The sequence below is a fragment of the Pneumocystis jirovecii genome (assembly GCF_001477535.1).
Source record: "Pneumocystis jirovecii RU7 chromosome Unknown supercont1.8, whole genome shotgun sequence".
Lineage (NCBI taxonomy): Eukaryota > Fungi > Ascomycota > Pneumocystomycetes > Pneumocystales > Pneumocystaceae > Pneumocystis > Pneumocystis jirovecii.
In genome coordinates, this window is record NW_017264782.1 from 180,560 (window position 1) to 194,547 (window position 13,988).

General features: G+C 27.0%; 5 protein-coding genes across 5 annotated transcripts; 2 read left to right on the forward strand and 3 right to left on the reverse strand.

The window, feature by feature from the left end:
* Nucleotides 1–172: 172 nt before the first annotated feature.
* On the forward strand, nucleotides 173–2,134 carry T551_01941 (uncharacterized protein; the record flags this gene model as incomplete). The annotated part of the gene is made up of 1 exon (XM_018374204.1): nucleotides 173–2,134. One exon carries the CDS (start codon nucleotides 173–175, stop codon nucleotides 2,132–2,134), a length of 1,962 nt encoding a protein of 653 aa, XP_018229558.1.
* A 636-nt stretch (nucleotides 2,135–2,770) lies between these two features.
* T551_01942 (translation initiation factor eIF3 core subunit g) lies at nucleotides 2,771–3,842 on the reverse strand (the record flags this gene model as incomplete). Its single annotated transcript, XM_018374205.1, has 5 exons — nucleotides 2,771–2,797; nucleotides 2,843–3,364; nucleotides 3,409–3,671; nucleotides 3,719–3,762; nucleotides 3,820–3,842. The coding sequence occupies 5 exons, from the start codon at nucleotides 3,840–3,842 to the stop codon at nucleotides 2,771–2,773; spliced, it is 879 nt and encodes a 292-aa protein (XP_018229559.1).
* Nucleotides 3,843–4,266: 424 nt separating this feature from the next.
* T551_01943 (uncharacterized protein) lies at nucleotides 4,267–6,666 on the reverse strand (the record flags this gene model as incomplete). Its single annotated transcript, XM_018374206.1, has 9 exons — nucleotides 4,267–4,356; nucleotides 4,401–4,694; nucleotides 4,742–5,069; nucleotides 5,117–5,416; nucleotides 5,461–5,677; nucleotides 5,722–6,108; nucleotides 6,152–6,177; nucleotides 6,216–6,591; nucleotides 6,645–6,666. 9 exons carry the CDS (start codon nucleotides 6,664–6,666, stop codon nucleotides 4,267–4,269), a joined length of 2,040 nt encoding a protein of 679 aa, XP_018229560.1.
* A 318-nt stretch (nucleotides 6,667–6,984) lies between these two features.
* T551_01944 (E3 ubiquitin-protein ligase IRC20) lies at nucleotides 6,985–11,910 on the forward strand (the record flags this gene model as incomplete). Its single annotated transcript, XM_018374207.1, has 19 exons — nucleotides 6,985–7,023; nucleotides 7,064–7,094; nucleotides 7,142–8,025; nucleotides 8,070–8,116; nucleotides 8,160–8,408; nucleotides 8,451–8,605; nucleotides 8,648–9,142; nucleotides 9,185–9,630; nucleotides 9,673–9,987; nucleotides 10,032–10,074; nucleotides 10,117–10,399; nucleotides 10,441–10,721; nucleotides 10,767–10,784; nucleotides 10,830–10,897; nucleotides 10,941–11,153; nucleotides 11,199–11,390; nucleotides 11,438–11,513; nucleotides 11,557–11,630; nucleotides 11,674–11,910. 19 exons carry the CDS (start codon nucleotides 6,985–6,987, stop codon nucleotides 11,908–11,910), a joined length of 4,146 nt encoding a protein of 1,381 aa, XP_018229561.1.
* Nucleotides 11,911–12,180: 270 nt separating this feature from the next.
* On the reverse strand, nucleotides 12,181–13,710 carry T551_01945 (uncharacterized protein; the record flags this gene model as incomplete). The annotated part of the gene is made up of 8 exons (XM_018374208.1): nucleotides 12,181–12,247; nucleotides 12,292–12,401; nucleotides 12,444–12,623; nucleotides 12,666–12,914; nucleotides 12,960–13,174; nucleotides 13,220–13,328; nucleotides 13,375–13,506; nucleotides 13,549–13,710. 8 exons carry the CDS (start codon nucleotides 13,708–13,710, stop codon nucleotides 12,181–12,183), a joined length of 1,224 nt encoding a protein of 407 aa, XP_018229562.1.
* Between the last annotated feature and the right edge of the window lie 278 nt (nucleotides 13,711–13,988).

Genomic DNA, 13,988 nt, shown 5'->3' on the forward strand with positions numbered 1-13,988 from the left:
TTAGAGGGATATTAGAAGAAAAATGAAGAGAATTACATAAAAAATCAAAGGGGATACAGTAGAAAAAGTATTATTGTTTTTGAAGTATTTTTTTTCGAAGAAAAACGAGTATTTAACAGAGATTTTTTATCTAAAACAAATATATAAATATTTTGGAAAAAAGGGAAACAGAATGAAGAAAAAGAAGCATCAGAAAGCTCAGGAGGGAGATATAGAACCATTTAATCATGCACGTCGACTGGGATCAACACTTCCTCTGACAAGATTTCATCAACATATAGAAAAGCCATCATCTGAAATGATACCGTCTTTTACGCTGGGAGACATGATTTTATCACTGAAAGAAGGAAGTGATGAGAGTGCTAGAGCAACACTTCATGAAGCATTTGGAGATTGCTACAGTTATGAGAAATTCCAAGAGAACAACTCTGACAAAATGGATGAAGTAGATAGTGATGTATGTATGAGTAGTGAAGGGGAATACAGGTATGAGAGTAGCTCTTATGGGAAAAATTGGGAGTTTTCGGTCTCTAGAAGTCTTAAACAACAAAAGCATCCGAAGCTTCAGTCTCACAATAACAAAGCATCATTTAGTCACAAAGAAAATACAAATCTTTCGCATCCAGTTATTTCAAACGGTGTATTGTTGCCTAATCATCATCCTCATGTTGTTAATGCATGTGTCTCGGAAGAAATTGTTTGTAAAGATTTCTCTTTTAGTAAAAAAACATCAAAAAAGCATTTATCATCATTGGTTGCAAAGTTTCATAGTTCTTTGAAAGAAAAAGATTTTCTTAGTGTTTCGGAAAGAAAAGAAAAAAAAAATAAAGTTTATATACCAAAAATATGTGAAGATAAAGTTATTGATAATGAGTTATTATCTGATTCAGATCTTTATGATAATGATGACGGTATATTTCATTTTGATAAAGAATATTCATCTTCTTTGCAGTCTATTAAAGGATTGAATGAAAAAAATAGAAGAAATACGATTGATAAAATCAAATCAGATGTCGAAGACGAAAAAACATGTACTATTATTATTGAAGAAAAAAATCCTCGAATATCTACTTGTTCTAAAATAGAAGTTTCTCCATATAGTGATAATGAAGAAGACTTATTTTTAACGGAAGATTTTCAAGATGAAAATCCTTATATACCATTATTTAAAACACAATCATATGAAAGATATAGTTCATCTGATGATATTTGGAACTGCTATAGTTCATCATTTGCATCATTTGTTTCTGATGCAAATGATATAACAGATATAGACCGAGTTCCAAATAAATATTTTTTTCACAATGATCCTAGCATATCAGATCAAAAAGGCGATACAACAGATGAAGATCAGAATTTTATAATGAAAAAAATTACTCAAAAAAAACAAAATGAATGTAATGCACCTAATGATGCCACAGAAAAAGAAATTTCATGTTTTGTAGAAGTTACTAACTGCACTTTACCTTCTCATGATCCTAAAACATCTATATTAACTAAGGAAAATAATTTAGAACCAAATCATGTTTTTACAACTGCATCTTCAACAATCTCAAAATCCACAACTCCTAACATAATAAATAAACCTCCATTATTGGGAACTTGGACTCGTGATTTAAGAAGGCCAATGGGTATTATTGATGGTACCTGCACTAATATAATCGATCCAACAACATCACCCTGTACTATCTTATCACCAGAATCAACTAATTTTTCTCCTTCATCTATTCCAAGTTTAAATGATATATTGGATACATCTGCATTTGTTCAGCTTTCGTCTTCAAACTCTTCTTCATCTTCTATTACTAAAAGTTATTTGTCAGATTTTTATCGCTGGGATAGAATTCCTATAGGGACATTTCGTCGTCATCAACAAAGATTTACAAATACACGTGAAGAACTTATAAAAGGAGAATGGTATGTACTAACAAGTAAATCAAGACGACAACAAAGCAATGTTCCAATTTTGGGGACTACTATTTGTCGCAAGAAAAAAAGACTACGAAAACAAAAATATAAAAATAAATTAAAAAACAACATTGAATTATTTGAAGAAGAAGAAGAAATCGGAAAAGAACAATGTGGTCTTGGTCTTGGCCCACAACTAAGCCCTCTTTTTAACGGATTATCTTGATTTTTTGAACACTATTCCATTTTTTGTACGGAAATATATTTAAAACATTTTATACATATATATGTATCTTTTAAAAATACATTTGGCTGCTTTTAAAAGATTTTGGTTTTTTATCAAAAAGGTGTATCTAAAATCAGAATTTTAATCAAAATATTTCAATATAAATACATAAAGTTTATTCTTTGCATAAAATTTAAAATGTATCGCATTTTGATGCTTTAATACATATTATATGTTATTTAAATCTTTTTTGATTTATTATTATCGTAAAACTTTTTAAGTCATTTAAAATTGTTTTTTTTAGATTATATTTTTATAATTAATTCACCAAAACTTTTATCTATACTAAGATGAAATTAAGAAAACTAAAAAGCAAAATACGATTTAAATACTTTTTCCGAATATTAAACATTTTTTAAGCTATTCAAAAGACGATAGTTTAATAATTGAAAAATAATAAAACTCATTTATACTTTAAGAAATATATTACAAAAATTTATCTAAAAATATCAGAAAGACAATCATACACCTTATGAATTAAATAAATTTAATGAAATAAAATAAAAAATTAATGTTTTTTTCTAGAAAACATAAAATTCAGATTCAGAAAAAAACAAAATATAAAAATATAAAGGCTTATTCTCTAGGTTTTGAAAATTCACACTAACATCAAAATCAAATAAAGTCATAAAATTGAATTTAGCAAACCCTCATTATTAAATTATCATATCCATATTTATCCATTTTTTCAATAGCTCTCGCAGCATCCGTTCTATCATAATAACTAATAAATGCAAAACCCTTTCCTCGCCCAGTATCCTTATCCTTAGCTAAATAAAGTCTAGAAATCCTTCCAAATCTTTCAAATAATTCACGAATATCTTCTTCATGAGCATCTTCAGAAACATTTGTAACCCTAACTGTAAAATGTTCATCTCTTTCGCGCCGAAACATAGAATCTCCAGGACCAGGTCTCTTTGTTCTTAAATGAGGAACAATATATCGTCCAGTCGTTTCTGTGCTAAGCTCAGGTGATCCCATAGATCCATTTGAAATGCCCACATTTGCTACATTATTCATCTCATCAAAAGGCTGAAGAGTATCTTTGTAAGGACAACGTGCAGTAAAATGATCTCCTTTACATAGACGACATGCCACTTTTTTATCTTTAAGTGGGTCTTTTACTATCTTATTAACCAACCGATCTTCCTCAAAATTCTTAGAAAGATTCTGAAGACATAAGATGATTTATAAAGAATAAAAACTAAATAAACCTTTGTCCATCCTACATGAAACTTAAAGAGTATATCTTCACCAACACTAGTCGTGCTTGGATCTGGTCCAGGACCACGATCTTTTTCTACACCAAACTTCTTCCAATATCTACGTTCTTCAACTGAGGGATTATCTTTTTCTTTAACAACAATAAATTTAACTTTTTTTGTAACTTTAAACTTTTTTCCATCTTCAACATAATATTCAACAATTGTTTTAATTTCTTCAGATCCATCAGCAATATTTGGAGACGTAATTAACTCTACAAAGCCACAGTCATTAAGTTTTCTATTTAAAAGCATCAAATACCAGAATATTCATCATCTGCCCAATCTAATGGTTTTTGTTGAGCTCTAAAGACAAAATCAGTCTTTTTTGTTGAAAAAAAAAAACAAAATCATATAACTTACACTGATAAATCCAATATTGACATGAAATTGATTTATTTTAATAAAAATAAGACTTATTTTTTTATTTTTTAATTTTTAAAAGTTGAAATAATGTCGTATTCTTGAAAAATTAACTATTCATCTTACGCAATTTACTATTTTATTTAAATATAGGAAAAAAATAATCTTTAACATTGTATAATTTATAATCTAATTTAAATACTTTAAAAATGATATTAAAATATTATAAATGACATTTTTAAAACTTTTTCAAAACACAAAACAATCTTCTGAAAAGACAATTTTAAACTATTAATAAACTTAAAATAGCTTTTACAAGGCTTTAAAAATATTATTACAAAGAAATCAATATTCCTATCTATATAAACAGATAAAATATAACAAAATACTAAAAAAAATAACTACCAAAATAAAATTATTAGAACTATATAGAAATATAAAAATAATTTAAGATGTTTCATAAGCTATAGCAATTTCTTTTTGATATTTAATTTGAATTTTCTTTCTTTGAAATTTCTGTGCAGCTGTTAATAGTTCCTAAAAGATAAGTAAAAAATAAAAAAAAAACATAAAAAACATACATTTTGGACACTAAAGTCTTCATCAATAAGAACTATATTCTGAAGTAACTCAATTTTAGCAAAATTATTTTGTTTTCCTAATTTTAATAACTCATTTAAAATGGCATGCCGAACCTCTTTATTTTGACAAAGTTCGTATAAAGTACCATCTTCAAATAAAATTTGTTTACTTTCAAGATACCTCCTAAGAGGAAGCTCAGAAGGAACAACAATAGCTACAGGTCTAACATGTTCCGGATCCGCGTAAACACAAATATTACTAATTATATCACAAGAACGATATACAGACTCCAACTTCCAGAAATTAGTAAAGCATCCCTAGATAAAAAAACTCAACATACTTTCTCAAGAGCAATATATTCCCCATTTTGTGTTTTTACTAGATTCTTTTTCCGATCAATTATCCGAAGCAATCCATTCTCTGTCCATTCACCAATATCTCCTGTTTTAAACCAACCACCATCTGCATATGCCTCTTTATTCTCTTGATCCCGATTATAATAACCTTGAGACACAGGCCCACCACGAATCCATATTTCTCCTTGTTGCGGAGAGGAATTTGTAAAATACCCGGCATCGGGAACATCGACAAGCTTAACTTCAACATTTGGTGATATAGATCCAACGGTTCCTAAACAAAATTGTTCAGGAGTCATAATTGTACAAGTTCTAAATAATTATTAAATAATTTACAAACAAAAATTATATAAACATACGCAGATGTTTCAGTAAGACCATAGCCAGTATACATAGGACAAAGAACAGTGCTTAAAAATTTTTGAGTATCCAGCGAAATAGAAGCACCACCATTAAAAATAACTCGAATACGACCACCCATGGCAGCACGTATGTGTTTAAAAACGAGAATATCAAAAATTTTGGTGCCCAGAAAACGATGCAATAAGAGACAAGATTTTATCTTATATGAAAACCAAAAAAGAGACCGCCTTAATTTTGAAACAGAATTTAATTTTTGAACTATGCCTTTCCGTACATTTTCCCAAACAGTAGGTACTCTAATTCAAATGAACAAAAAATTAAAAGAGAAAACAAAATATACCCTGTCATTACTGAAGGTTTAAATGTCTGAATATCACCCTTACAATTTCGACAATTGAGATCACTTAAAGTCTTTACAGTGCCATACCCAATAGTAATCCCATGATAAACACAAAACATTTCAAAAACAAACTCATAAATGTGTGCAAGCGGTAGATAAGATAACACAGTATCATCTTGAGTTAAATATGGACCAAACCCAGAAGTTATTCCTGAGACTTTTATTTTTAATATAAAATATCACATATAAAGATTTAAAAACCTGAAGCCACTACATTAGCGTGAGTTATAATAACCCCTTTAGGAGAATTTGTTGATCCAGATGTATACATAATGCATAAAAAATCATTTGGTGAAGGAAAAACAGGATCTACTGGATTCTCTTTGCCAAGATACTCTATCTCTTCATAAGAAACAAGAGTTATGTAACTAAAATCTTTCTTAATATGATTGATAATTTCATTATCTGGCTCCCCATAATATATTATGACTTTCAAAGTAATAATACTCTCTAAAGAATTAACAAAATTCGAAAGAAGTTTAGCATCACAGAATATTCCTTTGACTCCAGTTTCAATAAAAGACGGAACAAGACCACTTCTAAGAGTATCATATGCTGCAACAATCGTTAAAGATTGAGTAATGCAAGCTTTTACAAAAATAAGTATAAAATATCAACAAAAAATACATACAGAATGCCATAATAAGCCACTCCGCACTAAAAATCAAAAAATGCATAAAAAATACTCTTCCTACCTGGTTGCTGCATACATTGCCATTCTATCATTTTTACCAAGCCCTAATGCCCGAAGCCCTGATCCCATAACATGTGCTTTTCTATCAAGTTCTTTAAAATTAATATACTCATAATCACTAAGCTCATAATATGTCCAATCCTTCATCTCCTTCTCTTCTTTCCCATCAACAATCCTTATAAATACTTTTTCTTCAACATGAAGTTTAATCACTTTACGTGTTCCCAAAGCTCTTTTTGTCCCATAATCCTCTGATGCTTTCTTTAATATATCATAAACTGTATTAATCTTATCTGACGGCTTAATAATAAGGTTATTCATAGAAAGTACAGATCGTCTAATTCGACTTTCTCCTTGAACCGTCTCTGTACTATATTCTGTTGCAAAAAAACTTCAAACACTTATATTTAAATAAAAATTAAATATTTACCTTTAGAAAATACTTTTTTCATGTTCTTTTCTGCCTTAATTATCTTAAACTATTTATTTATATTTTATTTGTCTTGAGATTTCCTCAAGGATGGAGAACGGTAATCGTCAACCTTATTTTTATATTAATATTCCGTTTTTTTTTTTCAAAAGAAAGAATGATTTTAATTAAGTAAAAACAAATAAATATAAGAAATTTTAAAGGTTTTTCCATACTATTGGAGTTATTTTTTTTCAGATTTCAAAATACTCAAAAAACAGCTAAAATCAAAAAAAACTAAAAGCTCAAATATTTTGAAAAAACTATAGGAATATGAGAAGTGAATATTAGAGAAACATGTATGTACAGTAAGCAGGAGTTTAGAGATGGCGAGAATGTGGTGAAAAAAAAAAATTTTTAGTGGATTTTGATGCAAATAGTTGATTTTCAGAAATACCTGTTTACTTAAGAGTACATGTTTTGTATTTCATCTGATCACCACAGTTTTATTAATTTAGACGCTATTTATGAGGATATTATTAAAAAACAAGAAGAAAAATTGCCTGAATGGAAAAAACGAAAAATTGAGATCCGTAAAGAAGCAATTATTGTGCGTTTTAAAATGAAATTAGAAATTCTTAATGATGCATCATGGAAACGATTTGTTGAAGAATCAGGAGATTTATTAAAATCACTGGAATCTTATATTCTCTTCACCTTAGACGAGTCATTATTGTATTTAATAAATTATGAATCAAAATCGGTTCTTGCGATTTATGTTTGTTCTGAAAAAAATTTAGAAATACTTATGCCGATTTATGAACTGATTTCGGGAATAAGATCATCACAAAATGAATCATATGGGAAATTAATTAAACATTATTTTCAAACATATGAAACATTACAATTTATAGAGTCGGAAAATAAATGGTATTTTGTTGTAAAATTATCTATATCTATGAGATATGAAGACAATTTTTCTATTGAAAATTCAAAAATTCTTCAAAAACGCACAACATACGGCAAAAATTTAGTTTCAGAACTTATGCATTACGCCTTTCCATGTACACCAAAATCCCAAAATTCTATTAATCCTGCACTCTTTTATGATAATATTCATGGTGTGCCAGAATCAGAAACATCTGTTTCTATTTCCCCTCATGAAATAAATGCAAATTTATTGCCATTTCAGAAAAAAGCACTTGGATGGATGCTTAAAAGAGAAAAACATCTACTTGATATGTCGGATTCAGTTAATAGCAGTATCCCTCCTACATGGGAAGTTTCTGTAGATGCAGATGGGAAACAAGTTTATTATAATAAAATTTATGGGATAATTTGTTCTAATATTACTGATGTTAAAAATACATTTAAAGATGTTAGTGGTGGAATTCTTGCTGATGTATTATTATTATTTATTTTAAAACAATTTTCTAAATATTTCAGGAAATGGGTCTTGGAAAAACAGTAGAAATGATTGCTTTAATTTTAAAGTAAAAGTTACAATATCAAAATTATAATCTGAACCATGTTTAGAAATAAGAGAGAAGAAATTCCTAAATATAAAGTTTTTGATCCATATGCTGAAAAACACGTTGTTGCATCAAAAACAACTTTGATTATTACACCATCTTCAATATTACAGCAATGGATAACAGAATTTTCAAAATTTGCTCCTCACTTAAAAATTTTACACTATTTTGGATTAAAGAATTCCCCATTAGAACCATCTATCGAATATTTGATAGAATATGACGTAATTATTACTAGTTACAATATATTAAGGTAAGATATTTGAAACATATACATATATATATAAATTATCAGTTCTGAAATACATCATACAAAATTAATGCCAGAAAGATCATTAAGACATAATAAAAAATATATTCCTAAACTTTCTCCTCTGGTACAAATACAATTTTGGAGGATATGTGTTGATGAGGCCCAAATGATTGAAACAGGGGTATCAAATGCTTCTCGTATATAACTTTTATATTTTTACTTAATATTAATTTTCATAGTTACTGCCCTTTGTATTCCTAGAGTACATGCATGGTGCATTACCGGGACTCCTGTACGTAATTCTCTTTCTGATTTATATGGGCTCTTAGTATTTTTACGTCTTTATCCTTTTAACTACAGTAAAATATGGAAACGTCTTATTAATGATTCAAGAAATACATCTGCTTTTATATCTTTATTTAGCTCGATAACTTGTCGTCATACTAAAAAATATATTGGAGATCAAATAGTATTTCCTAAGCAAGAAAAAACAATCTTATTATTAGATTTTACTCCTATTGAGGAACACAATTATTCTTTTTTGCTAAAACAAGCATTAGAAGATATTGGTTTTAATGATCAGAAAGATCCTATAAATCTTAATTGGAATTTTGATGATTTTAAAGATAAAATGAAACAATGGTTATTAAGATTAAGACAAACCTGTTGCCATATGCAGGTTGGCTCTATTAATAAAATGAATTTAGGTGATCAATTAATGATGCTTTCTGAGGGTATTTAAGTAAAATTTGTGAATTACTGTTAAAATTATTTAGCCTTAGATGCAATGATAAAAAAGTTTTGTGATACAAATGATAATAATGAAAGATTACTTTATACATCAAAATTTACTATTGGAAGACTTTATGAAGGGAAAAAAGAACCGCAAAAGGCGTTAGATATATGGCTTCCTATTCTAGAAATTACTCAAAATAAAATAAATATGCTAGAGCAAAAAATAGAAAAAATCAAACAAAACAATTCATTATATTTAAAAGACGATCTTCAAGAGTCTATTCACATGAAAAATGAAGATTCTGTCTGTAACTATAATAATGTTGAAGAAAAAAAAGCATCTATAAAATTTATACAAACTCATTTAAGACATTGGTTGAGTCTTGCTCATAGACTTACATTTTTTATTGGAACAGCATATTTTCAACTTGGAAACAAAGACAAAGAAGATGAATATTACAAAAAAGCAGAACAAATTCGAAGAGAAGTAATATGTCTTTGTTAAAAATGTTTTTATTCATAAAATTAGATTTTGTTAGAAACAGAAAGTAAAGCTATTTTTTTAATGAATAAACTATCAGAAAAGGCTAAAAATAATAAATTTACGAATATTCCTAAACTAAATATTTCAGAGTTTATAGAAAATATTCATTCAAATCATATTATTAAGTCTTTAGGAGATCTTATTAAAAAGTTAAATGATCAAACAGAAAAGATTACTGAATGGCGCCAAAAAGTAATAGATCTATCGCTTTCTGATTTAGTAGATCACAACAAAGAAGATATTAATGGAGAAGAATATATTAAATCATTAGATATTATGGAAGATGCATATCAATATCAAGTTTTTATATCTTCTATATGGTATTTATTTTAACAAGTATTTAGGAAGCCCTTCGTAGTGCTGTTGCTTCAAGGGTCGAGACTATAAGTATAAATAATATATTTTATAATATTTTGGACTAATTTTAAGCTGGACAAAAGAGTCTTCTTACTATAGTAGAAACACAAGCTCGTCTTGCTAGTAAACAAACACAACTAAAACTTCAATTAGCTATTGTTACAGAAGAATTACGACCAAAGTCTAATTTGTCTTTAAAGTCGATAATAAATAATTTACGTCTTCCAAAACAAATAAATGATATAAATGGAGGAAATAAAAAAATAAGTCAAGAGAAAGATTCTTCAAATTTAGAAGTATATTTTTTATCAGAATTTTTAAAAAGTCAAACAAAAATTAGTTTTAATTTAGAAAAGTAGATTTATATAAAACTTTAAAAGTAACTAAATATAATAGAGAAATATCTGACTTGTCATACGTGCATAATGCACGAATTGAATATTATCGTCAACTTCAAATTATTTCAGATTACGTAGCAGAATTAGATGAAACACTTCTTGAACCTCAAAATTATATAAAAAAAATGAATGAATTAAATGAAAAAATAAAAAATCTTGAATCTATTATATTTTCAAATCAAGGAAGTTTACGTTATTTAAAACATCTTCGTAAAACATCCCAAAATGCATCTGAAATGGATAAAACGTGTGTTATATGTCAGAATATATTTAATTTTGGTAAACAAATTTCATTGTTTTAAATTTATTTATAATTTTATTTAGGTATTTTAACAAAATGTGGTAATAAATATTTCAGAAAAATATTCTCAGATTTAATATATCTAGGACACATATTCTGTAAATCTTGTATAACACAATGGCTCTCAGAACACCGAACGTGTCCATCATGCAAAGTAATCTTAAATGATTTTATATTTATCATTCTAATTGTTATAGACTGAAACTAAAAGAAAAGATTGCTATAATATAGCATATAACGATTCTAAAATGAATAATAAATATGAAGAATCTAATGTTTATTTCTTAAATTATGAAGATTCAAAAGAAAAATGCAGTAAAATTAATAATGAAATGTTTTTAGAGATTAAGAACATAAAATTAAAAAAATCATATGGTGCTAAAGTTGATATGATTATTAAACATTTGTTGGTAAATTCGTCATTTAGTTAGAATTCTTAATAACAGCACATATAGTGGATACGTAAAAGAAATCCTAGTACTCCAAAATCAGTTATTTTTAGTCAATGGAAAGAAATGTTAGATATTTTGCAACATGCTTTTAATAATAATGGGATTAAATATACTAGACTTGATAAAATTACAGCAAACTATAAAAAAAAAACTATGGAAAATGATCCAGTTGAAAAGTTTAAAAACGATCATTCCGTACATTATCTGTAAAATTTAATTAACAATTTCTTATACTAGTCTAGATTGAAGTTTTTATGCTTCATGCTCGTTCACAATCAGCCGGACTTACATTGACAAATGCAACAAATGTCTTTTTATGTGTGATGCTATATATATTTATATTTTATTTAATTGCTTTTAGGTGAACCTCTAATTAACACTGCTATTGAATTGCAAGCTGTAAATCGTGTTCATAGAATTGGTCAAAATAAACAGGTATTAATATAAAATAGTTTGAACTATATTATTAAGTTTTTAGACATACGTTTGGTTATATGTAATAAAAGGAACAGTTGAGGAAAAAATAATAAAACTAGTAGAAGAAAAAAAGCAAAATTTTACTAAAATACATAGCAATATATTAGATTCTTCTTACAATGTTTCTAATTTTAATAACTTAGTTGAAAAAGAATTACAAAAAAATATCCATAAACTTGTAAATACTACTGGCGAGATTATAGAAAACGATATTTTACTTTATCTTTGGGGAAAATAATAACTAATATTTTTCAAATATTTGCTAAAACATAATTTTTATACAACAAATTATAATCTAAAATAATCACTATTTTAATAACCTTTTTCATAAAATCAACCATCTAATCATTCTATTATTTTTTAAAAATATTTTCAAAATTTTATTCAATAAAATTGCTTAATATAAATCCATTAACATGGAAATATAATTAAATTTTTAGTAAAACTAAAATAAAAATTTAGCAAAATATCTAACAAAAGTAGATAAAAATACTATTTTGAAAATACATTAAATACATTGTGATTCAGAGACAACGATGTTGATTGCTTTAGCAACATATTCCACGTTATCAGATCTAATTTATAAGATATTTTTTTATTAATAATTATACAAACTTACCTTAATCCAGACATAGAAATTCTTCCAGTATAGAGTATATAAATATGAAATTCATCCATTAAACGCTGAATATGTTTCTTATTTAAACCTGTATATGAAAACATTCCTTTCTATGAGAATTAGCATATATAACTAAAAGTTAATATATTAACCTGATTTATTATATGTTCCCATGAACCCGGGGTACCAAGTCTTGTCAAATTATCATACAATAACATCCTCATTCTCTTAATCCTGGACGACATTTCCAAAAGATTGTTTTTCCATTCTTGAGTAAGTTGTTCATCATTTAAAATTAAAGAAACAATTTTTGCTCCATAAGAAGGAGGTGACTAATTATTATTATTAAAAGGAAAAAGAATATATGTATATACTGATATCTCACTCCTTTGCAATATAGATAATTGACTAGATATATTTTTTGCCACATCAGGTGATTTAGTTACTATATGAAGACAACCACACCGTTCACCATATAAGCCAAAATTTTTAGCAAACGATTGACACACACAAAACTCTAGTCCTTTACTAGCAAAATAACGAACAGGCCATGCATCTTCATCCACATTTCCTGATACAAACCCTTGATACGCAAAATCAAAAAAGGGAAATAAGTTTTTTTCCTACAAAATCAGATAATTGACAAGAATATATACTTAACTAAATACTTGTATCACATCACATATTTTTATCCATTGTTCATATGTTGGATCAACTCCAGTTGGGTTATGAGCTGAAACATGAAGAAGAATAATACTTTTTTCAGGTGCTTGTTGTATAGTAGATATCATGTTTTCAAAATCAATACCTAATGTCGAATTGTCAAAGTAGGGATATTCTACAATAGGGACTCCAACACAAGTCCAAATTCGTTTATGATTGACTATTTAAAGTTAAAATAATAATAAATAGTAGTACAAATTAATACTCCATGTAGGTTTACTAAGATAACAAACAGTACCTTTATTAAATAAAGACATAAAAAGAGCACCCATATGATTTGCGCCTGTTCCAGAAACTGTTTGAATTGATGATACCTTTATATCATTATTATTTCATAAAACTCAACCAATAAAATAATACACAGCCATTGTGAATCAAAGATGAATCTTCCCCAAAAATTAACTTTTTTGATGCTTCAATGAATGAAGGCAATCCTTCAATATCAAGATATTCATGATTATAATTTGGATCAGCTAATAATTTAGATTCTGCCTAATTTTATCAAAAAAAAATATTATTTTAATGAAAAATAACTATTTTAACTGATGAAAGAACCCATGGTTTTCCACAATCATCTCTATATGCCCCAATTCCTAAGTCCACTTTTTTTTCAGATTTATCTTCTTTATATAGCCTTTTTAATTCAAACAAGACATCTCGTTCTATAAATGGGACGTCCTTAAATAATGACTGCATCTTGGTATTATATAAATATTAAACAAGTCTCTTTTAAAATCCTTTAAATATGATATATTTCTTAAATTTTTTACTGAAAAATTAATATCATCAGTTAATAAAATTTTAAGTTTTTTAAAAGTATATATCAATAAATTTAAAATGATTTGAAATCAAAAAATTATAATACAATTAAGATTGAAATTTGAAGAACTTTAAACTTAAAAATTAATTTATAGAAAAAAAATAAAATTTATAATATATATAATTTGTTATGACAAAAAAAGATTATACATTTA